This window comes from Cucurbita pepo, chromosome 14 (assembly GCF_057944985.1).
Source record: "Cucurbita pepo subsp. pepo isolate OVF chromosome 14, ASM5794498v1, whole genome shotgun sequence".
In the NCBI taxonomy this organism is placed as follows: Eukaryota; Viridiplantae; Streptophyta; class Magnoliopsida; order Cucurbitales; family Cucurbitaceae; genus Cucurbita; species Cucurbita pepo.
In genome coordinates, this window is record NC_141811.1 from 4,651,265 (window position 1) to 4,678,647 (window position 27,383).

General features: G+C 35.4%; 5 protein-coding genes and 1 long non-coding RNA gene across 8 annotated transcripts; all 6 read left to right on the top strand.

Annotated features, from left to right (window-relative positions):
• The first annotated feature begins 1,233 nt into the window (after nt 1–1,233).
• On the top strand, nt 1,234–2,632 carry LOC111810266 (vitellogenin-2 protein). Its single transcript, XM_023696923.2, has one exon. The coding sequence runs from the start codon at nt 1,351–1,353 to the stop codon at nt 2,206–2,208; it is 858 nt and encodes a 285-aa protein (XP_023552691.2). The 5' UTR covers nt 1,234–1,350; the 3' UTR covers nt 2,209–2,632.
• Nucleotides 2,633–4,497: 1,865 nt separating this feature from the next.
• On the top strand, nt 4,498–6,000 carry LOC111810385 (aspartic proteinase CDR1). Its single transcript, XM_023697092.2, has one exon. It carries the CDS (start codon nt 4,531–4,533, stop codon nt 5,833–5,835), a length of 1,305 nt encoding a protein of 434 aa, XP_023552860.2. The 5' UTR covers nt 4,498–4,530; the 3' UTR covers nt 5,836–6,000.
• Nucleotides 6,001–6,753: 753 nt separating this feature from the next.
• On the top strand, nt 6,754–8,894 carry LOC111809789 (uncharacterized). The gene is made up of 2 exons (XM_087117482.1): nt 6,754–6,965; nt 8,496–8,894. The coding sequence occupies exons 1-2, from the start codon at nt 6,843–6,845 to the stop codon at nt 8,577–8,579; spliced, it is 207 nt and encodes a 68-aa protein (XP_086973608.1). The 5' UTR covers nt 6,754–6,842; the 3' UTR covers nt 8,580–8,894.
• A 1,155-nt stretch (nt 8,895–10,049) lies between these two features.
• LOC111810286 (phytochrome-interacting ankyrin-repeat protein 2) lies at nt 10,050–12,584 on the top strand. Of its 2 annotated transcripts, XM_023696972.2 has the most exons (4): nt 10,050–10,385; nt 10,591–10,730; nt 10,829–11,000; nt 12,082–12,584. In XM_023696972.2, exons 1-4 carry the CDS (start codon nt 10,274–10,276, stop codon nt 12,294–12,296), a joined length of 639 nt encoding a protein of 212 aa, XP_023552740.2. In that variant the 5' UTR covers nt 10,050–10,273; the 3' UTR covers nt 12,297–12,584. The 2 variants fall into 2 exon arrangements, with proteins under 2 accessions (XP_023552740.2, XP_023552739.2); XM_023696971.2 differs by having other exon boundaries at nt 10,055–10,730.
• A 5,021-nt stretch (nt 12,585–17,605) lies between these two features.
• On the top strand, nt 17,606–19,100 carry LOC111786927 (uncharacterized). 2 transcript variants are annotated; one of them, XR_015411774.1, is made up of 3 exons: nt 17,606–17,764; nt 17,882–17,940; nt 18,727–19,100. It is a non-coding gene; the product is annotated as an uncharacterized LOC111786927 (long non-coding RNA). The 2 variants fall into 2 exon arrangements; XR_015411775.1 differs by having other exon boundaries at nt 18,733–19,100.
• A 944-nt stretch (nt 19,101–20,044) lies between these two features.
• Nucleotides 20,045–24,474, top strand: LOC111810572 (protein KINESIN LIGHT CHAIN-RELATED 1). The gene is made up of 3 exons (XM_023697293.2): nt 20,045–20,828; nt 21,901–22,809; nt 24,001–24,474. The coding sequence occupies exons 1-3, from the start codon at nt 20,200–20,202 to the stop codon at nt 24,233–24,235; spliced, it is 1,773 nt and encodes a 590-aa protein (XP_023553061.2). The 5' UTR covers nt 20,045–20,199; the 3' UTR covers nt 24,236–24,474.
• Nucleotides 24,475–27,383: the final 2,909 nt, after the last annotated feature.

Here is a 27,383-nt window from a genome sequence, read left to right on the forward strand (position 1 = left end):
AATGAAACATGGGTAAAATTTCTGTGTTTAATATTAAGGTTGGATTTAATTTATTGTAAAAATTGATATAAGCTTAAATAAATTTTCTTCAAATTTGTTTTAATATTTTAAATATGGTTTTACAATTACAATAATACCCTTCGATACACTATTTAACTAAAACACACAAATTTACAAGCTTCTCAAAGAAGCCAAAGGATCCATAATATCCCCACACCGAACCGAATGTTTACATCCCCAAGGAGAAATCGGGAAATTCAATACAATTTGTGTGACCGACACGGTGACGAATGACGGGTGCAGGACTTTTGTGATTGGTTGAGAATAGGGGAAAAGGAGGAGCAGTTGAATGCTGTGATGTAAGGGATGATGACAGCCCTGTGGCCGTATCCTTGTTTCTTCTGCTCCACCTCAACTCCAAGGACATGCACTTTGTACGTCATACCAGTTTTTAGTCTCTCAACGACTATAGCTCTCAACGAATCAGAATCCTACACGTGTTGCACCAATTGTCTTTCCCTTATGACGTGGATAAAACTTCTCTTATAAATATTTTAAGTTTTATTTTAATTAGATTAAATTAATTTTAATCACTAAACTCTCTCTTTTTATAAAAATATATGTATATATTATCTCTAATAGTTAAAAAATGTTAATAATATATCTAATAAATCTATTCACTTTCAATATTTTTAAATTAACAAAACTATTACTAAAATTTAAATTTGAACAATTCTATTAAATTAAAACATAAAATTTATATTTAAATAGATCCGTCTATTCATAATAATTAAAAAAAATTATAAATATCTTTAAATTTAATTTAATTTATATTTTTAAAAATTATATCTTTCAATGTCGAAAGAATAAAGGGACAATGGATTAGCTCAAAGAAAGGATTTTTAATTGTGTTTGGTACGGTGGTCAAAACTAATACTTTTGACCAAAAAAAAAAAAGAGTATAATGTATAATATCTATAACGCATTTTAGTATATGATTTTAGTTAGTATATGAAGATAATTATAATAATAACAATGTGCAAATAATTATAATAATGACAACAACAAAAATTCAGTCAGTATTATTATTATAATATTTATCATGGGGAGTAAACAATGGCTCCGGTCCGGTCCGGTTCAGGATAATGGAAGAGCGGGTTTCAAAGTGACAAGAGTGGGCTCCACTTGTTGTAAGGCGTGACTTTGTGACAAATGAATTAGCCGTTAGAAACCCCATTTTGCCGACTTTTTCGCCAATCGCCATCCACCTATGGCGGGCTTCACTCGGCTGCTTCTTCCCTAACACGATTCCATTTTTTTGGTTTTCTTCCTTCTCCTCTCTCTCCATCAATGGCGGATTTCTCCTTTCTTTCCGACACCGACGATTCGGCCGTCGAAGATCTGCTCTCCCAAACGCAGGATCTCTGTGTTCTCGAGCAACTCTCTGCTATCAACTGCTCTGGCTTCACCGACTCTGTTCTTCCCACTGACCTTGAATCTCGATTTCGGAAGCTCAAATCCTTTCCTGCTGCCAAATCCGAGACCAGATCCGGTTTCGATTTGAAGAGTAGTCGATCTGTGCACTCCTGCGATGAGAAACCGGACGATGATTTTGCAGTTTTCTCTCCTTCTAAACAGAGTCACAAGGAATTAGGGTTTAGCCCTAAATCTCAGTCGCAGCGTCTGCCGGATTCCTCATCGGGAAAAGGAAATTCGACGCCACCGTTGGACAATCAGAAGCGGAATTATGGAAGTTCCAGAGCGAAATCGAAATGTAGGTACGTTTCATCTCCTTCGTATTCTTCGTCTTCATCTGGTGAAATCGATGAATTTTTAGAACCGAAGAAAGGTACCAAAATCCGCTCAAAAACCAGCTCAGAATCGGGATCCTTCGCTTCTCCGCCACAATCTCCGCCGAGAAGAGCCGGTTGTTTTTGGTGTTCACCGAAGAAAGCTTCAGAGAAGAAGAACAGCAGCAACAGAACTCTCGATAATGGCCTTGGATGGGGTAAGAACAACGATTTCCTGTCAGATTTGAACATTTTTTCGGCAAAAGAGCAACAGAAAATCCTGAAAAAGGCAATGAAAGAGGAAGAGAAGATCAATCGGGAAGCTGAGAAAATTGTGAAATGGGCAAAACAAGCTTCGGCTAGGATGAATGTTTCAGACATTGAAGACGAGCTCAGCGATCCAGAAATCAAAAAATGAGTACGCAATTTTGCTGCTGTTTATGGTTAATCTTGTTCTTGCATATAATCAACTATATACACAAGCATAATCCCTTGAAGTTTCTTTATATATATATATATATAGAAATATGGTATGAAATATATATTTGGCTTAGCACTTTGAATCAAGGGAATTTGGTGAAGATGAACCTAATTTCTTTGGAGTTTTGAAATGGAGAAAATATAGATTTATCATTTATGTTTATATGATTATAATCTTCTCTAACAACATTACTAATTCTCTTGTTGATAATTGAGTGTAGAAATCTTATTTTGGATTATGTTCCTTTTTTTCTTAATTTTGTTCTAATCTTTCTCCTTCATCACGCTAAGTACCCTTTGCAAGAAAGGGCTAATTGTATTGTATAGTTCAATGAAGTTTACTGTTAAAAGTTTCCATTCTACATGAATTCAATTTCTCCTTCAATGGAGTAGACATTCCATAGAACACATTGACATGGAATTATGTGATGAGTGAAAATTGATATTTGAATTGAACACGCAGGCACCAGAATTGTATTAATGCCCAAGTACCACTTGTTAGACGAACACGACTCTCCACAATGGTATGATATTGTCCACTTTGAGCATAAGCTCTCATGGCTTTGCTTTGGGCTTCCCCAAAAGGCCTCATACCAATGGAGTTAGTATTCCTCACTTATAAACCCATGATCATTCCCTAAATTAGTCGATGTGGGACTTCTATCATCCAACACCTCCCCTCGAACAAAGTGCGCCTCCCCTTAATCGAGGCTCGACTCCTTTGGAGTCTTAGTCATTTTTGACTGCCTTCGAGGAGGGGCTTGGCTCCTTTTCTTTAGGAGTTCTTTGTTCGATATTTGAGGATTTGAGGATTTATCAATCTATTGGCACGACTAAGTTTTAGGGCATGGCTCTGATACCATGTTAGACGAACACGACTCTCCACAATGGTATGATATTGTCCACTTTGAGCATAAGCTCTCATGGCTTTGCTTTGGGCTTCCCCAAAAGGCCTCATACCAATGGAGTTAGTATTCCTCACTTATAAACCCATGATCATTCCCTAAATTAGTCGATGTGGGACTTCTATCATCCAACACCACTCTGACAAGTTTATCTTCAAAATATATATATATATTTTTTGAATTTTTTCCCATGAACTCAAAATTTGAATGAAATATTTTCGATTTAAAAAAACTAGCCCAACCCAACTCAAAATGTTAATTCAACCCAACCCAATCCAATTTTTTTTTTTTAATCTTGCTTGGAATATATTTATTAGTCTGACTTTTGTGTACCCATTAAGACTTAGTGGAATTGGAAATTTGACTCTTTAACTTTTTCATTCGAGAATATAGTTGGAGTTATGCTTAGATTGATGAGTATTTATATTTCTTTATAATGTTGTAAGGTCAAATAGGATAATTGTATTAAAGACGTGGTATTCGATATTTTATTATTAAAATATTGTGTGTTTTACTTAGTCTAGTAATTATTTATTCATTTTTACTCGGTTTTAGGTTCTAATACACAATCAACTAAAGAAAAGTATGCATTTATGAAAATAAAGGAAAGAAAATATTTTTTTCTTTTTTAATTTTTGAACAAATATTTTCGATGAAATTATGTTGATTTAATTAATTGAGTTACGAAAAGATAACATTTTTAATAGTAGGTGGAAAAATATCCATGATTTTTTCCTTGGAAATTTAATTTATTTCTATATATGGTTCATAATTTTTCGAGATCAGCTTACCTTTTATATTTTCATTTTTCAAATTTTAATAAATCAGAATTTAATTTTATGAAACGTTCTAAATAATTATTTGATAAAATAAAAAAAGGGAAAAATATCTCAATTATTAGCAAAATAATAATTTTCATTTTGGTCGTTAGCCTTTCTAAAATTTATTTTTATTTGTTTAACCCTTTTTTTTTAAGTGCCATTTGGTAAAAAACCGAACTTTTTTAAAAAAAATTATGATAATATGAGGCTCGAATATACTTTAAAAAAATTAATTATAATATATATATATATATTTTTTTAATAATATATTATTATTCATTAATTAATTATATTTTTTAAACGTAAGAAATTCAAATTCTTTCCAATCCAATTAGACTTAAGATGGTAATACTTAATGAAGAAATAAGAAGGGGAAAATTTTATATAAGGAAACATGACAATATCCACGTCACATTATCCCATGCAAATTCTCACCTGTCAAAAATGCAAAAAATAAAAAATAAAAATAATAATTAATATATATATTTGTCTAGTAAAAAATCTTCATCCTCTCAAGCTTTCAAACCGGAATCCATGGCGGCCATTTCAATCTTCTTCTATTTCTTACTTTTTTCCTTCTCCGTAGCAGCCACCGGTCGCGGTGGTGGAAATGGCTTCACCACCTCTATAATCCACCGTGATTCCCTTCTCTCTCCTCTCCACAACCCATCTGTCTCCCACTACGAACGGCTTACCGGTGCCTTCAACCGCTCTTTCTCCCGTTCCACCACCCTCACCAATCGGGCCGCCACCGTCTCTACTGGCGGCGTTCATTCTCCGCTCATACCTGACAGCGGCGAGTTCTTAATTTCCCTCTCTATTGGAACCCCGCCGGTGGATTTCACCGCCATCGCCGACACTGGCAGTGACCTGACGTGGACACAGTGTTTGCCATGTGTCAAATGCTTCAACCAATCAAGTCCCATTTTTAATCCACATCGATCATCCTCTTATAGCAACGTGTCTTGCACGTCTGATACTTGCAACTCCATCGTCAGCCACCGTTGTGGTCCCGACCTCAAAACCTGCACCTATGGCTACAGCTACGGAGACCAATCCTTCACGTATGGTGACCTGGCATATGAGAAAATTACCATTGGGTCCTTCAAACTCAACAAGGTAGTCATTGGATGCGGCCACGAAAATGGCGGCACTTTCCTCGGAGAGACCTCGGGGATCGTCGGACTCGGCGGCGGCCCTCTCTCTTTGGTTTCGCAACTGAACACAATTGCCGCCGTCAAACGGCAGTTCTCGTATTGCTTGCCGACATTCTTCAGTGACGGAAATATCACAGGCAAAATAAGCTTCGGTGAAGAAGCTGCCGTGTCGGGGCGAAAAGTCGTTTCTACCCCTCTCGTGCAGAAACATCCCTACACGTACTATTTCTTGACTCTTGAAGCGGTCTCGGTTGCTAACAAGCGATTTGAGGTTGCAAACAACATGTCGTCTGCAGTAGTAGAAGGGAATATCATTATTGATTCCGGTACGACATTGACACTTTTGCCCCCGAATTTGTACGATGGTATCGTTTCGACTTTGGCGAGAGTTGTTAAAGCGAAGCGGGTGAATGATCCATCTGGGATTTTGGAACTCTGTTATGGTGTGAGCAGCATTGACGACTTGAATATTCCGATCATTACGGCACATTTTGCTGGTGGCGCCGCTGTAGAATTGCAGCCGGATAATACGTTTGCTTTGGTAAATGAAGATGTGGCTTGTTTGACTTTGGCACCGGCGAAGAAATTTGCCATTTTTGGGAACTTGGCGCAGGTTAACTTTTTAGTCGGATATGATCTAGAGCAGAAGACAGTGTCGTTTAAACGTACTGTTTGTGGTTAGAGGATAGATGTCTGTTTCACCACCGCCTTTATTCAAGTAGGGTTCATATCACCCTAACAATTCCAACCATACAGCTTAATACAAATAATAATAATATTTTCACAACCCAGTTGAATTTTACTTTAGAATTGTTACGTAGATCAAATATATTCCAAGTTTGTAACATATTGAAACTTGTCAATGTTTGATATTTGACTTTATAATATTTTAATTATTAGCGTGACATGTATTAGATAATTAAAAAATGAAAACACCATAACATAATTTAACCCAATCCAATATGAAAATATACGACGGAATGTATCACTATTTCGAGTTGGTCTAAAATTATATATATATATATATATAAAATTAATTAAAATATAATAGAAAAAAAAAATGACTATTTGTGAATCTTATTAAAAATGACTATTTATTTAGTCAATGTTGTAAAAAATATATCTAAGGCAAAAATAAATAAAAAATAAAAAGTTAATCCTAAATAGGAACAGGATCTTAAATTTAGTTTATATATTCCATTTTATAGTGCTCCTAATTTAGTTTATATATTTTGAATAAATCTTAAATTTGATTTATATACTTTTTACAAACCTAAGTTTAGTTTTTATTTTATTTTATTTTATTAAAATTGATTAAATAATAATAATAATACTCATGAACATATAAATATAATTTAAAAATCTAAAAATCATGAAATATATTTATTTTAAAACGCCTAAATGATTTTATACAATTTAATTAACCATTAAGAAAGATCCTTTTTAAATATATTTTTAACCTATTATAATTATTTTCACAATATTCGTAATAATTTATAAAAGTGAATTGACGAAAATACGAGTCTGTTAAATGAGAATCGTAGTTAAGAAGAAGAAACATGGAGGGGTAGTTTTGTCTTTCTGGATTCGGTCAACTTGGGTTCGATATTCATTACCGTAAAATAAATCTGACAATTTTTGGTGCAGAATTTTCCGATCCTCTGCTTCTCAAAATCTTGAACGAAGAAGATGACCCGAGGAAAACAAAAGATCGAAGCTCAGAGGCGAAATGCGGAGAAGAATCAGAAGCAGAAAGGCTCGCAGTTCGAGGCTAGAGCCGTTGCCCTTAAAGTCATCTGCCCTATTTGCAAGGTTCTTCATCTCTTCAATCTTTGTTTCTATTATATTCTCGATTGGATTTGAGTGTTTGTTTTTTCTTTTTGATCTGGATCATAATCTTATTAATTTTATGATGTCAAAGCAATAGAAAATTTCATTTCCAGTTATCGTTTTTCCGTATTGTTTTCTAATCTAGGTTATAATGCACTTGATATTGCTGTTGCGATGCTCTCAATTGATAAGAAATTCATTGGAGTTTGATTGATTTTGGTTTTATCTTTCCTTTTAAGTCAATGCTAGAATCCAAAAGTAGATCATTTTGGCGGATCATCTGTTATAGGGTTTGGCAGGACTGGTACCAGAACTATGAGTTTATTGACTGGAAAATGTTCAAGCCTTAATTCTAGATGATAAAGAGGTTTTGAGTTCAGGCTACAAAATATAGGAGCCATCTACTTGAAATATTGAATAGAAACTTTGATTCAATATTTTTTATGTGTAGCTCTGATATTGTCTTAAGAAATTCTCTTGTTGCGAGAAATGCTGCCAGATTAGTCAAATTGTGATTGAATTCATGATTATTGGGAAAACAAGAATTTGATACTCCATATCCAAATTCACAGCTCTATTTGTAGAACTTCTGAGGATAATTCTCTTTTTGTTTACTCCTTTGGATTCCTAATTTGTATGTTGAGTTTTTTCTTTCTTTTGGGATAGATGATAACAACCTAAGAGCCTAAAAAAGGAGAGCCTTCCAATTGTTAATAATCATTAGAAGACTAACAAAGTTTTATCTTATCTTCAAAGATCATTGCCTTTAAAACACCAGCCCCTTGGAGCTTCTATCTGCCAATTATCACCACTTTTAGGCACACAAAGGGATAACTCATTTAAGATGTACATCCAACCCCAATAGCAAAGTGGCAATAGGGGAAACAAATGATTCACATATTCACCATCTCTAAGACATAAAAAGCAAGCCATGCGGGATAAGACTCGATTTGCATATATATAGTTAGCAACCTGTCTTGGATATTAAGACTTTCGTTTCTTCAGGTACTTGCCGTGCCAAACTTACCTTCATCTTATGTTTAGGCTGTGGATTGATGTTTTGCCTTTGAAGAAATGGAATGCCTAGTTTTTCATTCCTCCCCATGTGTTGTCTAATCTGCGTACACCATTCTCTTCATACACATACTTGTAACAGCCCAAGCCCACCGCTAGCAGATATTATCATCTTTGGGCTTTCCATTTTGGATATTCCACTCAAGGTTTTAAAACGCGTCTGTTAGGAAAAGGTTTCCACACCCTTATAAGAAATGTATCGTTCTCCTCTCCAATTGATGTGGGATCTCACATTACTACTAGAATCCATGTCTATCAAACTTTTCTCGTGGGATTTTGTGAATACTTTCTCTTGGCATGTGGGACGAAGTCATAGAGACTCTAAATATTGAATTAGACATAGAAGAGAGTTATAAATTCCTCTATTTTGAAGTTTCCCATTATGATGCTCAGAAGGTTTTTTCGACTATGTATCTAATCATCTGTTTCTTACCATAGGTACAACTAGCAAATCATAACCAATTGGGTGATCACTATGCCTCCAAACATCCAAAGGAAAAGCCACCGTCAGAATCTGGCTGAATCGCCCCTTGCAAGTTGAAGTATGTGAGTAGCTTTATTGAAGGCATTTCAAAGTTCCCTTCTGTGCAGATCAATGAAAGTTGCTCTGATTGATTGTCTTCATCTTTCTTGTTCTTAAAATTGTACTCCTCCTTGTAAGGGTATAAAGTGACGAGTCATTGTGGCACTTGTAAAATAAACAAGACTCTAATACGCTTGTTCCAGAGTCGTCCCAGTCTAGTTTACTCTGTGCCTATGAACTATGGAATCCTAAGAAATGACCTTTTCTTTATAAAAGGATACAATCTTGCAAATGCATAAGAAGCTTCTGTATTACATCTGTTTGTTAGAATTGAGAATCGTTCATTGGTAACTAAGAGATTATGAAAGAGAGATTTTGTAAGAGTTAAAGTTCACGTTCACCGCTACTAGATATTGTTTGCCGCGGTCCGTTGTGTATCGTCGTCAACTTCACTGTTTTAAGACGCGTTTGCTAGGGAGATGTTTCCATGCCCTAATAAGAAATACTTCGTTTCTCTTTCCAAGACTTCAATCGATATGGGATTTCCCAGATTTAAAAGAGAAAACTTCATGTACTTAAGAAATTTTAAGAAAGTTAAATCAATTTTTAGGTTCAATACCATAACCTTCATCATTCTACTTAAAAAATCATAATTTTTTTTAGGTGAATCAATTTAGACCATTTATTAGTAATATATAATTAATTTCCCTTAATTCTATTTGAATTCAATTAAAAAACACTTTAATAAATTATTATTCTTCCAAAATTCTATTAATGACGAGACCAATTATGACATAATTCTTAATTGACATAATTCTTTCTAAATAAGTTAGAAAAAAAATTATACTATCGAAGAATCACCATTTACCCATTTGATCTTGAATTTTTTATTTATAATATTATGTTAATAATGCAATTGAGGAAGTGTTCTATTTGTTAGTAATTAATATTGAGGAAGTGTTCTATTTGTTAGTAATTAATATATATATATATCGATTCAAATATTGAAAGTTAAGATTTAAATCGGTACAATTATTAAATGTATAAATTGATTTTTTTTCTTCTATATTATATAATATAATATTAAAACAATATGTTATTTTCTTTCATTATATTTCAAGTTTAGTTTATAAATAATTCAAAATGTCAAATACAAATTAATTTTCTTTAAATAGGTTACTAAACTTTAAATATACGTTAATAAATTCCCAAAATATTAATTTTAGGTTGAATGCATTTTAGGTAAATTTACGGATTTTAAAAATCTTCTAAACTGATTTGAATTTTATATTTAGTAGGCTTTGTCTTTTAGTAAGTTTTTAATGACTAATTAATAAAAAATATATTAACCGTAAATTAAAATTTTAAAGACGTATTAAATATATTTTAAAATTAAGATAAATACAAATCCAAGAATTACTATTTATTAAAAAAAAAAAAGATCCTCCGTTGTTCTAGTCCGTGAGCGTAATTGAGTTGGCCTTTTCAAAATTAGCTCCTTCTGCGTAGAATTACAAGCAGTCCAACCGAAATCTACTGGACCTTCTCTCCCTCGCTTCAATCTCTCTTCTCTTATATGCCTTTGAGTTCTATCCGATTCAAAGCAGGGTTTCTTTAATCCGCGCCAAATCTTGCCTCCAACCATCCCCATCGCTTGGTTCTTCATTCAAGAGATAAGGATTTCGCATCAGTTATGATTATAATCTTAAAACCCTTTATGACCCTCATCGTAATCGTTCATAATCTTCGTGTTTTTGGTACTGGGTTGAATCCCTTTGCACCCTACTGCGTTGCTCATCATTCTCTTTGATTTTAGCTTTACCCCTAATACTCATTAAGCATTTTGATTTTACTTTGTTCTTCCTAAGGATCATGTAGTTCTTGTTTTTTTGGGTTCTGGGTTTTCTTGTTATTGATCATATTTCCATAAGAGTTGTTGTTGAATGGAGCTCTGTTTCTAGTTTGTGATTTACGAACTACTGTGAGTGAGTTGATTGAAGGGGGGATTTAAGATCATGCCTCAAGAACAGAGAGGCTCGATGAGTCGAAGCCTTTCGAGAAGGCGTTCCTTCCGAAATGAAGTATTGAATAGGGATGATAGGGGGTGGACTTCACTCCACATTGGTGCGCGAAAGGGTGACCTTAAAGAGGTGGGTTTCGTTTTCTCCTCTGCTATTTTCTTAGTTGAAGTGATGGGTGTTGTTTTTGTTGATTGATTCTTGAATTTTGTTTTGCAAATCTTGATCAGGTGAAGCGTCTGCTGAATGAAGGAATGGATGTGAATGCTGAAGCATGGGGCCCCAAATCGAAGGGGTTGACACCCCTTCACCTTGCTGCGGAGGGTGGGCATCTTGATTTAATGGATGAATTGCTTGAACGTGGTGCCAACATTGATGCTAGAACCAAGGGTGCTTGTGGCTGTAAGTATCCTTATCTCTTACGGATTCATTCAATATAAAGCTTGAATTGATTAGCTGAATTTATCTGGTATTTTATTGAATCAAGTATTTGGAGTTTTAGAAAAGCTCTTGGGAAGTCATCTCATTCAATTCAATCATGAACAGTTTTGCTAACTTGTACTGTTAAATATGAAATGAATAAGCTATGCCCAATAGAATAGAATCTGAAGAACAAAGAATTAACATTTGCTAAAATTCATCGACAGAACTAACTAAAGATTTAAGAGTATGGCTGATTCGGGATAGAGATTTCCTTTTTCTCCATGGGACATGCTCTGAACGGGATGAGAATCCTCGATTAAGAAGGGAGTGGGAAGGGAAATGAATTCCCTAGTCCACAACTAGCAAATATTGTCCTCTTTGGGCTTTCCCTTTCGGACTTACTGTCAAGGTTTTTAAAACGGCTAGGGAGAGGTTTCCACACCCTTCTAAAGAAAACTTCGTTTTCCTCTCCAACCGACGTGGGATCTCACAATCCACCCTCCTTTGGGGCTCAGCGTCCTTTCCCTTTGTGGGACCCCAATCCCACCCCCTTCAGGGCCTAGCATCCTTGTTGGCGCAGCCTCGTATCCACCCCTTTGGGGCTCAGCCTCATTGTTGACACATCGCTTGATATCTGGCTTTGATACCATTTGTAACAGCCAAGCCCACTACTACCAAGATTTTTAAAACGCGTCTGCTAGGGAAAGGTTTCCACACCCTTATAAATAAGGTTTCGTTCTCTTCCTCAACCAATGTGGGATCTCACATGTTATGTCCTGTAAATATTGTGTTGATGCTATGCTGCTGGGTTCACTATACGTAACACTTTTGAGGAGCAAGCAGACATGCACCGTGTAGGCATAGACTGTGGCACGCGGTGGTGCTCGGGCTTGTAAAGCTCTTATATTTCCTTAAACAAATGTGGATAAACAACCAAATTTTCTTGTTCTGAAAGTAGTTAAAGATATTGGCATTAGGATGGGTAAGAATATAGATAAAACGTTGAAGCCTTGTTGTAATAAAGATCCTAAACATTGATTATGTTGACAATGAACCCCAGGGACACCTCTGCACAGTGCAGCCAAAGAGAGAAGGAAGGAAGCTGTGAAGTTCCTCGTGGAGAATGGAGCTTTCTTGCCTGATGACATAAATGACTGCAGATTTAACCCTCCACTGCACTACTGTCCCGGCCTCGAGTGGGCGTACGAGGAGGTCAAGCGTCTTCAAAACTACAATGGTTCGTCTAGTGAGACATCTTGCAGCTCTGAGAGCTGAAAAAACCCCCTCCCCCCCACCCCTGATGGTGGTGCTGTTGAGTTTGATTCTGCTCTTATCAAGGCATCTATCCATCTTAATCTTGCTGTGTGTTATGTGTTCGCATTCCTTTGCCAGCCTTTGTTCGATGGACCTACTCGTTTTTGGTCCGAATTTATGCCACTTGGGACTGGGACTATAAATGTAACGACCCATGTCTAAGATTTGAATTAGAAAGATTCTCGAGCATTGTTTCAAGCAAAACATGCTTAATTATGAAATTTCTATGATTCAATTGCTGAAAAAGAAGGTACATCTTTGTTGATATAAATAGTAATTTTTATTTTCTTCCGGACTTTCTTAATCATCCTATCATTGAGATTTCTCTCGTTTGAATGTGGTATGAGTTTATTCATATATTTATTATTTACTCGGATGTCACAAGAAATATATTATTTAATGATGTGTCAAATATTGAATGAAATAAGTACATACATCTCATGCAAGGACGTCCTTGATGTAATACCTTTAATTATTATGTTTGGTTAATCATCCTCGTGACCAATTACTTATTATTGTATTGGTAAGCTATTCTCGAGATGTATATATATATATATATATATATATAGATATAAATAAAAGCTTGCTGATATGGTAGAATAATGGGAAAAAGAGGAACACAAAGGGTATTTGTAGGGATAAAGGTTATTGCATTATGGAGGGGAGACACTATTGTTAATTGCTTTTCTAATTTTGTTTTAAACTAATCAAATTCTTATTAAACACAAACACTTAGTGTTCATCATTTTTAGTACTATCCTATAATTAAATTAAAAGAGTGCTGGAACCATGATGTTTCGTTAGGTGAAACATTATTTTTAGCTTAAACTAATGTCTCTTTTGTATATATTTAAGCGTTTTTAGATGCCCGTATCACACATTAGCATGGAATAATATAAATTTAATGTGACTTATAAGTGGAGTCGTCCAATAGATATTATCAATAGTAAAATAAGACGCATTTTAAAACTGTGAAGCTGACAGCGATATGTAATGGACCATAACAGACAATATGTACTAGCGGTGGGCTTAATCTATTACGGTTCTTTTATATATTCCTTCTTTATTCCAACATCACACGCAAACTAATTAAATGTTTTGAATTCCAATTATGAATGGCAGCATAGAAAAGAAGAAAGAGCATAGATTATTGTCCAAAATTGAATGAAATAGGGCCATTTGTTTGTATGTTTGGAGACAAGCTTCATTTATTCAAGCAAACTTAGACATTTGGAATCTTAATCATTTTTCTCCTTAACCAATAATTTATAATCATCCACTTCAAAAACCCATTTAAATTATTAATTATGCTTTTATTTTTTTCTTTTTATATGTTATATTTGAATAAAGCAATGTTAAGTGATATAAATTAATATTACGTACGGATAAGGATGTTCATATAACCAAATAATCAGATTGACATTTTTTTTGTTGGGTCAATTCGACCAATCTGAAAATAGGGTTATAAACCAATCTAATTTTATTATATTTTTAAAATTATTAGGAAGATTAAAAATATTCAATATTTGTGACTGATGTGATGGACGGTTAACATGTTCGAATTATGACCGTTCTATTATGGGTATTTAATTATTTGTTATATAAATGGAAAGTTAATATGGGATTTGTAAAGTGAGACTGTATCTTTTAATAGAATAATGCGTAGCACACGTGTGAGGGACCCCAACAACCCTGTGAAAATGCTAAACATGAATGATTAATACAGATTATTGACAAAATTAAATATTAAACTTGCTTCCATATTTAATTTAATTTAATGTTCATCAAATCTTTATAATTTAATCTCACTAAATTATTGGTCATTTTAAATTATTAAAAAAAAGATTGATCACATTTTTATTTCTTAATGTTTTCTTTAACCCTATGTTTATTGGAAATGGATTATTAACTTTTCAATTATTGATCATTAAAATTAATAAGACCAATTGATTTACAATATTTTCTTTAAGATCGGGAAGTATGAGATCCCACTTACATTGGAGAGAGAAACGAAGCATTCCTTACAAGGGGTGAATTGTGAGAACCCACGTCAATTAGAGAGGGGGAATGAACATTCCTGATGAGGAGGTGAAAACCTCTCTAGAGTAAACGTGATATGAACCAAGAGACATCAATCATACAATATGCTTCAATGAAGATGTGAAGAAAATATTGTTGAAATTGTAATCCACCCAATATTCAAAGCATGAAACTTCATTCTTCTTCCATATGGCCTGAATTGAAACATCTTTTAATAATTTCAACAATATTTTCTTCACATCTTCGTTGAAACATATTGTATGATTGATGTCTCTTGGTTCATATCAAGACGTCAGTAGGCTTGAGCTATTACACCTAGGATGGTAGGGATAGAAACACAGTAAATATCTAAAGTTCGAGGACTAAATGAAAAAAAAAAAAAAACAAAAAAAACAAAAATTTGACTTTTCCGAGGTAGTGGAGAACAGGTACAACATGAAGTTGAGAATGATTACAAAGAAGGGGGAAGCTTTAATAGAGAGTTTGATGATGACAACAAAGCCTCAACTTTGGGTCTCCCATTACATCCTTCTTTCCTATAAAACCCTTCCTTTTCCTCTAACCCTAAACACTCAAATTTCAACCTCTTAAGCAACAACAATGTCTTCCATGCCTCTTAACACCTTCCTCCTCATCTTCATCCTCTTCTTTGCTTCCTTTATTTCAGGTACGTTACTCTCCCGCCTTATTTCGGGTCTGTTTGGATTGACTTTATCGAGAATGATTGTGGTATTCCATTGCAGGAGGAGCTCATGGGAATGTTCAAGTGACGAGAAAGCTTTTGGGAAATGAAGCAATATTGATGGACTATAATGAACCCAGTGCTAACCCAAGTCATGAGCCAAGAAAAGGAAGCCCTAGAGGTCGAGCTAGCTTCAATCCATGAATGTTTCTTAATCAACCAATCAACTTGAAGCTCAGTGTATTATAAATAAATGTATCTGATTATGTTGTATATGGATTTCCACCACTTTGTAATGGTAATAATAAAAATAATACCCATCAACTACTTCCATTCGACTATTTGAACTATGTTCGGGTCAATATCATTATAAAGCCCAATGCCACTAAAAAAGATGATCGACATACTTGTTTTCTGGACAAAGATACCAATTATCGTTTCAAATGTGAATAACTTGATGCATTAAATATTTATTTAATAAACTTTATTCTTTGAACATGACATGTTAAGGTAGATATGAGGAAATAATCGAACCACATGAAAGAACCTTCTTGTCTCCTTTTGTAACACTCGAGTTAAGGAGAGGTACAAGAATGAACTGATACCACATCCGAATGAGAGCAATCTTCAAGATAAGATGGTTAAGAAAAGACTCAAATAAATTGAAAGTCACTACCTATACAAACAAGGTCCAGTCTTGATTTTAATAGAAATTCTATAATTAAGCTTGCAAAATTTTCTAGAATGCAAGTGAGTGAAGACAAATAACGCTAAAAGGACTTGTATTGATTTGTGGAGTTAGTCTTCATTCCTAAGCGAGGAGTATGTACCGTGACCATGTCGTAGAAAAACGTCAGGATCATTAGGAGTTGAATCCAAATTCTAAATCGTGATCCGAATCTTGGGCAGCATAGGCGTTACACCTTTTCTTCTCCGTCCCACGTCAAAACAAAAAGTATACAACATGAGTACAACTTCAACCGTTAAAACGTCCAAGTTCAAGTTTTCACTCGCCCGTACTTTAGTTGCATTAATAAAAACGAGTTAAAATAAGAGGGTAAACGAATTAAAGTATGTATTAGAAGATATATATATATATATATATATAAAAGAAGCGTTGGAGTTATAATTGAAGTGCAAACCCACATGTTCAAAGGCATGATTGAATAGAATGGCAAATTAAAGACAATGCCCGTACGAACTCCATACTCCAAAGTGCAACAAAAAAGAGGAACCAAATTGGTGTTTGAAGCTAAGGGATGAATGTGTTCTTGCATTATCAATAGGAAACATCTATCATCAATCATTCATTCATTCATTCTTCTGTTTTTTCAAATCGTTATTAAACTAATCAACATTCTTCTCCTCCATCAATTCCTCGTTCTTCGTTTACAATAATGTTTGTGTACGTGTCGTAGAGAAAATAATCAAGTAATTCTTTCTAAACAAGTCGAGAAAAATAGATGATGAATAATTCAAATCTAATGAAAAATCGTCACTTATCGTCTTAATCCATATATTTTTTTTGCATAGGGTTTAATATAGTTATTAATTTGAGATTAAATTTAACTTAACGGGTAGAACCCGACATTGATGTGTGAATGCAAATAATGAAAAAGCTATAAAAAAGAAAAAAAAAAAAAAAGGACTAATTTGCAATTATAGAGTGAGGGAAAAAGAAGAAAATATGGGCCAAAGGAGGAAATTATGAAGAAATAGGGATAAGATAGAAATTGTAATTTTGTATAGTAGAGGGGCCTTTGCTGTTAACTTTGCCGACACAGCTTCACTTATATACAACAAACTCCCTTTCAATAATTCAAATTAATTATAATATACTAACCATTTTTTTTAATTATATATATTTATTAATTATATACTCTCATGTAGGGTTTTTTTTTTTCTCTAAGTGAAGACTTAACCCTCTTAATGGAATGCTACCTAACCCCCCACACGTGTAAATGCCTTAAACCCACCCCTTAATATATATATATTTTGTTCGATCAATTGGGTTAAGTTGGGTTGAATTACGTTAAATTTTTAAAAAAATTTAAAAAATACAGTTTGATTATCAGGGAAAATTAATAATTTAGATATTAATGATATAGGTAACCACTCACGAATGTTTGATATGTGATATATATTATGGATGACTATTTTTTTAATAATTTAAAAAACGAGTAATTGGACCATCAAAACAACCTAATTCGAGAACGAACCGTTGTACTAGGTTAGATTGTGAATGTTTTTTTTTTTTTTTCTCTTGCAAAAGTATATATTTATAAAATAATTTAGCCATTTAAAAAGATTTTAAAACCCGAAGTAAATTAAAAAGAAAATCTTAAAGTAAATTCTTGTAATAATGTGGTAAACAAGCATATTTGGATTTAGTTTGCCATAAATATTGAGAAAGTGGTTGACCAGGAGAACAGGTACAGCTACCACTTACAGAATCATTACACGAAGCTTTAATGGAGGTTATCATCATGACACTTAGCTTAATTCTCTTAATTAGCCTCCATTATCTTCCTCTAATTACCTTCTTCTATAAAACCCTTTTGTTTTCTTCCAACCCTAGCCACTCCCACCTTCACTTATACTTGTATTTTCACCTTCAATCCCACCTTTGATCCTTCAACAATGGCTTCCATGGCTGCCTTCAACACCTTCTTTTTCATCTTCCTCCTCTTTACTTACCCTAATTCAGGTACTTTTAATTAGGGTTTAGGGTTTATACCTGTTTGTCAGTGTTCAAAATGGAAATTAGGGTTTCATAATTGTACATTTTTGGCTGAGATTTTTGTTGGTTTTCTTCCTTTTGTAGGGGTTGCTGATGCTCTGATCTTGAAGGAGGGTTTGAAGCTACCAAACCCTTCTGGGCAGGTGAGAAACCCTAAGCTCCAAGTTCAAAATTTTCTTCGTAGGTTGAGATTTGAAAATTATCGACTTCTAAGATGATAATTGTTCTATTTTTTAAAATATTTGAAAATATTAAAGTTAGTGTGAGATCAAACATCAGTTGGAGATGAGAATGAAACATTTCTTCTACCAAACCCTTGTGGGCAGGTGAGAAACCCTAAGCTCGAAGTTCAAAATTTTCTTCGTAGGGTGAGAATTGAAAATTATCGACCTTTGAGATGATAATTGTTTTATTTTTTAAAATATTTGAAAATATTAAAGTTAGTGTGAGATCCCACCGCTCAGTTGGAGAAGAGAATGAAACATTTCTGGTAAGGGTGTGAAAACCTCTCTCTAACAGACACGTTTTAAAATTGTGAAGTTGACGGCGATACGTAACATGCCACAACGGATAATATCTACTAGCGGTGGACTTGAGCTAATCCATGTTCTATGACATGAATCTCAAAAGTCTTTTACTTAAAGAAAATTGAGAGAGTGTGTTCGGAATACAATCGCCTGAATCCAAACCCTAGATTTAAGAAACTCACAAACCAAACATGAATTCAACATCTTAAGCCAAACCCACACGAACTCAAATTTGAACGCTCACCCAGGTACACGAACTCAAAGCTTCACATGTATTTGGAATAACTATACATTGTCATCGATGTCGAATTCATCAAGGAATCAACGAACATATCATCCATTTATGTCCATTTCTGAATGAACGAACAACGTAAAATCATTATAATTATTGTCGTCCTTAAGTTACAGGTGAGAGTTGAAAAGAACAAAGTGGCAAGAAAGCTTTTGGGAGCAGAAGAATTTTCAGACTATGCAAGCCCAGAACATAACAGAAGACATGAGCCAAGGATTGGGAGCCCTGGAGGAAGAGCATAAGAGTGCCAATCCAAACGTGGTTGGTGAAGTTTGAGTGAGCTTTATAGTGTGGTTTTGTGAAGAGAGTTTTAATTATATATGGAGTGTGTTTCATAAACATATGTTTGTTGTAGAAAGTGAGTATGATATGGTGTGCAAAAGAGTGCTATTTGGAATGTAATATACGTAAGAATATGGCTATGAGTGTCCAAAATGTTGTGTGTTAAACTTGTTTTCAGATATTAATGATGGTTGTGTCTTAACCTTGAGCTCAAGATTTAATATATGCAATCAAAACTACGAGGAGGAAATGACACTCGAACTCAAAATTAGCGGGTTCTCCTCGAAATACGTTGAGGCTTAGCTGGTAATTGCATTGTTTCGGTGCAGGCCGATCTTTTCTACTAGATGAAATTGGAATGAAAGTTTATTATCTCAACGCATCTTTTGTCTGAGCAAACATAGAAGGTTCAAAGTTTTGGCACAATGATCTGAATACTTTGTCGCATCTCTTCGATATGGATATAGTAACGATTATAGTGTTCTCTTCTAGTACCTATGGGTATGTCGGGATCCAATTGGTCAAGTAATTAACTTGTTTGTTGGAGTATTTGGATATATTTTCTTTTTTTCATATTGGTCCGGTATGATATTTTCTTTCGTGATTTTCCAAAAAACTACTATCATTCAAACCTAAGTCAAGATTGAGTTCAGCAACATATGAGAGTAGAGATCAAACCTCCGACCTTTTAGTTCAAGATACACATCATGATCAGTTGAACTATATTTAAGTTGATTTAATAATTCAATTCTTTCTCGTTTAGAATATTAAAAAGTAATGCAAAGAACAAAACATCAAAAAGAAAAAAAGTGGAAAGGCTCTAATAACTTAACAAGACAAGTATATAGATAAACTTTTAATTAATTTCACATCAGTTTTCTAATCAAAATATTGGAAATATAATCATTTTTTCCAATGTAATTAATCTTTTAATGTTGCTTATTTAAATAAATTATAATTTGTGAAAATATCAATAGGAATAAGAGAAAAATGAATTATTCAACCTCTAAAAAAAGATAAAATATATGAAATTACTATTTCACCCTCTCAGCTTAAGTTTGCTGCGGTGTCTTACTGGAGCAGACCGACGGCTTAGACTTGACCACGATGACAGCCATTGACATCTGATCTACTGCAGCTTCAGCTTCAAACCCCCACTGAAAATTTGATCTTCTCAAGGTGGGCCGTTCCATTCCGTTGATTCATCGTGCTAATCCACATTTTCCCAGATCAAAGATTAACCCTCTTCAAATCCATATCTAAATCCCCTGTTTTTCCTGTTTTTATTTGTTTCCGCCTCCATGCCGGGTCTCGTCTCCGTCAAAACCCCGCCGGACACTCCGCCGCTACGGATCTCCGTCCCCGACACGCCGCCGGTGTCGAATCATCGAACCCCATCTCCTCTAACGAACAAACAGCCCTCTCCGTCTTCTTCCCGATCTACGAACGGGAAGAAGAAGCTTCAACTGGAGAGTCCGACGGCGACCCAATGTCCGCCGGATTCTTCTCTCGACAACCCCGATCTTGGGCCTTTTCTTCTGAAGCTCGCTCGCGACACCATTGCCTCTGGTGACGGCCCGAATAAAGCCCTAGATTACGCGATCCGAGCATCGAAGTCGTTCGAGCGGTGCGCTGTGGATGGGGAGCCGAGCCTTGACCTGGCCATGAGCCTCCATGTTCTGGCTGCCATTTATTGTAGCTTGGGCCGGTTCGAGGAGGCGGTGCCGGTTCTTGAACAGGCGATTCAGGTTCCTGACATTGGAAGAGGGACGGATCATGCCCTTGCTGCTTTTTCCGGACATATGCAACTGGGTGATACGTATTCGATGGTGGGTCAGATCGAGCGCTCGATTGGATGCTATGAAGAGGGCTTGAAGATTCAGATCGATGCCTTGGGTGAGACGGATCCCAGAGTTGGGGAGACTTGCAGGTTTGAAATTTCTAATGTTTTTGTATTAGATGCATATCAGTCTTCCACAAATGTGGGAATTTGTGTTGGATTATTTTGTGGGTTGAATTTAAGTTTTGTGACTGAGCTTGATCGACATATGTTGGGACTTGATGGTTTATGAGTCAACTTTTTGCATTTTTGTTTCCTTGGAATTCTGTGTGAAGTGGATCCCACGTTGGTCGGAGAGGGGAACGAAACATTCCTTATAAGGGTATGGAAAACCTCTTCCTAGCATACGCATTTCAAAATTGTGAGACTGACAAAGTAGACAATATTTTCTAGCGGTAGACTTGGACGGTTACAAATGGTATTAGAGACCGACACCAGGCTGTGTCCCAACAAGGACGTTGGGCCCTTAGGGGTGGGGTGGATTGTGAGATCCCACCTTGGTGGGAGAGGGAACAGAGCATTCCTTGTAAGGGTGTAGGAAACCTCTCCCTGGTAGATGCATTTTAAAACCGTGAGCTGACGGTATTACGTAACGGGTCAAAGCGGACAATATTGCTAGCGGTGGACTTAGACTATTACAAATGGTATCAGAGCCACACACCGATCGGTATGCCAGCGAGGACGCTGGGCCCTTAGGGGTGGACTGTGAGATTTCACATTGGTTGGAGTGGGGAACGAAGCATTCCTTATAAGAGTATAGCAAACCTCTCCCTAGTAGATGCGTTTTAAAACCGTGAGCTGACGACGATATGTAATGAGTGAAAGTGGAAAATATCTACTGGCGGTGGACTTTGACTGTTACAAATAGTATCAGAGCAAGACACTAGGCAGTGTGCCAATGAGGACGCTAGGCAGTGTGCCAATGAGGACGCTGGAGATGAGAACGAAGTATTTCTTATATGGGTGTGGAAAACCTCTTCTTAGCAAACGCGTTTTAAAACCGTGAGCTGACGACGATATGTAATTGGCCTAAACGGACAATATCGTAGATTTGGACCGATATACTTACAGTGTGATGTAGTGTTTCTATTTTTCTTTGATGAAATGAAATGGTTAGTTTATTGTCTGTTATTCATTTGGGATCGCATCATGTTATATGCAGGTATTTATCTGAGGCGCACGTTCAAGCAATGCAATTTGATAGAGCAGAAGTATTATGCAAGAAAACTCTTGAGATTCATCATGCACATAGTGAGCCTGCATCACTTGAAGAAGCAGCTGACCGTCGACTGATGGCGCTCATTTGTGAGGCGAAAGGCGATTACGAACAGGCGCTTGAGCATCTCGTCCTGGCCAGTATGGCGATGGTTGCAAACGGGCAAGATGGCGAGGTTGCTGCCATTGATGTGAGCATTGGAAATATTTACATGTCTCTAGCTCGCTTCGATGAGGCAGTTTTCTCCTACCAAAAGGCTCTTACTGTGTTCAAAGCATCCAAGGGTGATAACCATCCTTTGGTCGCCTCGGTCTTCATACGCCTCGCTGACTTGTATCATCGGACTGGAAAGCTCCGGGAGTCGAGATCTTATTGCGAAAATGCAATGAGGATATACTCAAAGCCTGTGCCTGGAACTTCACCAGAAGAAATTGCTGGTGGGTTGACCGGAGTTTCAGCGATTTACGAGTCTGTTGGTGAGGCCGAGGAGGCGTTGAAGCTGTTGCAGAAGGCTATGAAGATGTTGGAGGATAAACCGGGACAGCAAAGCACAATTGCTGGGATAGAAGCACGGATGGGAGTCATGTTTTACATGGTTGGAAGGTACGAAGATGCGAGGATTGCGTTCGAGAGTGCGATATCGAAACTTAGAGCCACCGGTGAGAGGAAATCTGCGTTCTTTGGCGTCGTGTTGAATCAAATGGGATTGGCCTGTGTGCAGTTGTTCAAGATAGATGAAGCTGTTGAGCTGTTTGAAGAAGCAAGAGGCATTTTGGAGCAGGAGTGTGGCAATTGTCATCAAGATACCATTGGAGTTTATAGCAACCTTGCTGCAACCTATGATGCTATGGGAAGGTAGTTCACTTTATTTAAGCTGTTTCCTTATCACTGCCAATCATATTTATACATATTTCGTTGCATTTGCATAGCTTGTTCGGGAGCTCGACCCCCTTACTCTCATGGATTTCTGTAATAGCCCAAGCCCACCGCTAGTAGATATTGTCCTCTTTGGACTTTCCCTCTCGGGCTTTCCTTCAAGGTTTTTAAAACGTGTTTGCTAGAGAGAGGTTTCCACACCCTTATCTAAGAATGTTTCGTTCTCGTCCCCAACTAATGTGAGATCTCACAATCCACTCCCTTTCCGGCACACCGCGTAGTGTCCTTGCCGGCACCGCCTAGTGTCTACCCCCCTTCGAGACTCAGCCTCCTTACTGGCACATCGCCCAGTGTCTGGTTCTGGTACCATTTGTAACTGCCCAAGCCCTTCGAGACTCAGCCTCCTTACTGGCACATCGCCCAGTGTCTGGTTCTGGTACCATTTGTAACTGCCCAAGCCCTTCGAGACTCAGCCTCCTTACTGGCACATCGCCCAGTGTCTGGTTCTGGTACCATTTGTAACTGCCCAAGCCCTTCGAGACTCAGCCTCCTTACTGGCACATCGCCCAGTGTCTGGTTCTGGTACCATTTGTAACTGCCCAAGCCCACTACTACTAGCACACTGCCTAGTGTCTACCCCCTTTCAGGACTCAGCCTCCTTACTGGCACACCGCTCAGTGTTTGACTCTAGTATCATTGGTAACCGCCTAAGCCCATCGCTAGCAGATATTGTTCTCTTTAGGTTTTCCCTTTCGGGTTTCCCCTCAAGGTTTTTAAAACGCGTCTGTTAGAGAGAGGTTATCACACCCTTATAAAGAATGTTTCTTTCTCCTCCCCAGCCGATGTGAGATCTCACAATCCACCCCCCTTTGAAGCCCAGCGTCCTTGCTGGCAAACGGCTCGATTTCTGGCTCTAATACCATTTGTAACAACTAAAGCCCACCGCTAACAGACATTGTTTCTTTGGGCTTTCCCTTTCGAGCTTTCCCTCAAAGTTTTTAAAACGCGTTTTGTTAGTGAGAAGTTTTTACACCTTTATAAAGAATGTTTCGTTCTCCTCTCCAACCGATGTGGGATCTCACAACTTCATAGTTACTTAAACGCAAAGATGGGTAATGTAGCTTAGCTAAGGAATGCTTTGTCTAATGGTTTCTTCCAAAACTATTGCAGAGTCGACGATGCTATTGAAATATTGGAATCTGTTCTTAAGTTGAGAGAAGAGAAGCTCGGAATCGCGAATCCCGATTTTGAGGATGAAAAGAGGAGACTGGCTGAGCTACTGAAGGAAGCAGGCCGAACCCGAAACCGGAAAGCAAAGTCTCTGGAAAACCTCATTGACCCGAACTCGAGGAAGACGAAGAAGGAGGCAACAAAGAAGTGGTCGAGCTTGGGATTTAGAATCTGAATGGAAAAGTCTCCTTCGAGATCGAGCTGCTTTAGGGATCCAACGTTCACATTCTGTAACATATAAGATCATGTATAGAGTTGATTTAATTTGTTCTCTTTATGAACTGAACTCATTTATTGTTTTTCCTCTCTTTGTGCTGTTCATTGTTTGATTGAATCAATATCTGTGTAAGGCTGTTGATTGAGAAAGAAAACATTGATCTTGATTGAATAGGATTTTCGAAGAATGTTTTCTCATTTTCGTCGTCTTAATTCTTAGTTTGGAATTGAAACGTCTACGTTTGTTATATATTTAACACGAACATGGGTAAATTGATGTAACGACCCAATTCCACCGCTAGTAGATATTGTATTTTTTTTACTTTCGATTTTTAAAACGTGTATGCTAGGAAGAGGTTTTCACACCCGTATAAAGAATGCGTTCTCCTCTTCAACTGATATGGGATCTGACAATCCACCCCCTTCCGGGCCAGCCAGACACTTGTTCCTTTCTCCAATCGATGCGGAACCCCCTAATTCACCCCTTTAGGGTCATGCATCCTTGTTGACACACCGCCTCGTGTCCCACCCCTTTTCGAGGCTCAGTCTCCTCACTTAGGCCATGCGTCCTTGCTGACACACTGCCTCGTGTCCTGCTCTTTCAAGGCTCAACCTCCACGTTGACACAGTGTCTGGTGTCTAGCTATCACCAGCAGATATTATCCTCTTTACGCTTGACCTTTCGGTCTTCCTCTCAAGTTTTTAAAACACGTCTGCTAGGGAGAAGTTTCCACACCCTTATAAAAATGCTTCATTCTCCTCCTCAACCGATGTGGGATCTCACATTCGAGTTAGTTCAAGTTAACCCAATCTAATTTTTAAGAAAACCATTAAACCAACAAAATCCATAAACTTCTCAATTGTTTAAACACAACCTACCATAACCTAAACAAGTTCATAACCAACCCAATCGTACGAGTTGAGTTTTAAGTTGAGTCTGATTCATTATTAAACACTAAACCGAAACCATATACTATAAGTTATTATCGGTTGAGGTTCTCTGACTCGGAGCACAAAGAAAAGCAAAGTAGTACGTAGTACGAGGAGATGTGTTTAAATAATTAAGGGGAAAAAAGGGTAATTTTCTTAAGAATTTGAAGAGCATTAAAGCTGAAAAAGAGACAAAATCTGTTTGTAATATTTAAAGGGCTCCAGAAAGAGAGGGAAAGCCTAACAAAAATCTACAAACCTAAAGATTTTATTCATTTAGATGAGAATTTAGCATTTACACGTGCTTTCATGCTCACAAAAAACAAAATGCTTTCTGGATTGTAAAATTCTCCCCCATCATATATTACCAAACATTTATTTGTTCATATTCCAAACCCGACAAAAATGTTTATTTTATCAAATTATATTTATATATTTTAAAGAAATTGTATTAACGATTTAGACCCTTCGCTAAAATTTTATTTTAATATGTATACGACCGTTAATATAGATTAGAGATAAATATGAAAATAAAATAAATAATAACAACGATAGAAAGAATAATTAAACATGAACAAAATATACTAAAATGATTCGTGTTGATATATGGAGACTTGATATGGATCGTTATATTTAATTTATATATCTAGTAAAGTCTAGAGATATAAATTTTTTCTTATTAAAATAATGAATTTTCTCCTCGGTAAAATTTATTACATAAAAATTTGAAAAATTTTATTTCCAAAATAGTTGAAGTTGTAAATTAACAACCTTTGTTAGTTGACTTGCTATTTTCTCCAGGTTTCTAATTAAGTATAAATGTTTACTCATAATTTTCTAATAAAAAATTTCAATTTTATTAAAGAAATATTTAAATTCTTAAAATAAAAAAAAATTAAAACTATTTTTTTAGTTTTCTTGATATATATTTTTTAAAATATCGATAAAAAAAAATGAACAATGAAGTAAAAATATTGGTGAAAATAGGATTTATAAACTTAATTTTAAAATTTGAATTTAAAAAATCAAATAATTATTCAACGGACTTTAGAAAATTCAACAAGAAAATATTTGAAAAACATTAATGCATGACAAAAAAAACCTAGATCTAAATTAGGGTTAGGTATTCACTATTAAGAAAAGTAATTTTTGTAACGTTTTTTTTTTTAAATTATTATTTTTTAAATTCCTCCAACCCATTCTAGAAGATTAATCACAGAATCAACTACGAAAATACTTTAAAATAAATAAATAAAAAGTAAAATCTTAAAAATATTCTTAAATTATATATATATTTAAATTTTTTTTTTTTGCTTTTTCATTACGGTTCATGCATGCAATAACGTTATAATAAAAAAATAATAACGGAGGTTTCAATCGTTGTAGTGGAAGGCTGATTAAATTCCAATATTAGCTTAACTCATTAATTAATTACCTTCATTTTACACTTAATCGAAATCAGCATATTAGTTATCAAATTAATATTATAATCCATATGCTAATTTCATGAGAAATAATTTAAACATTTTTTAGAAAAAAAATTAAGGAATAATTTATTTTTACCATATTTTTGAAATTTTAATAATTTCTCTAAATATTTATGGGAAATTTGATTTGTTTGTACTTTATTGGTTCCAATAATATTTTGGTCTAACCAAAATAAATTTAATATTTCATTTTTTTTGTTAATTTTTTTTTTTTAAATAGCCTATATTAATTTTCCTTGTATATTTTAGAAATATATACACGTGCAAGAAAATAATCATTATTATCTTAACTAATTTTGATAAAAATAAAATTGTTCAAAATAGAATTTAAACCTTTTATTTTAATTTTGGAGATTAATCTAATTTTTTAGTTTGAGTATAAATTAAAATGTTTCTTTAGAAAATAAGAAAAAGAAATTAAACATAATTTTCAAAACTAAAAAAAAAATAATAATAATAATAAGGGAGAGTTTTGATTTAAAATTGAAAAGCAGGAGAATAATTGGAGGGTTTAAAAAATAATAATAATAATAATAATAATAATAATAATGTGTGTATATATAAAATGCACTTTTTGTTGCATGAAGAGTGTAGATTAAATATTGGGAATATAATTCATCACTAAGAAAACAAAATAAAAAAGAAAAAAAAGGATATAAATAGAGAAAAAAAGCATATATTCATAATAAT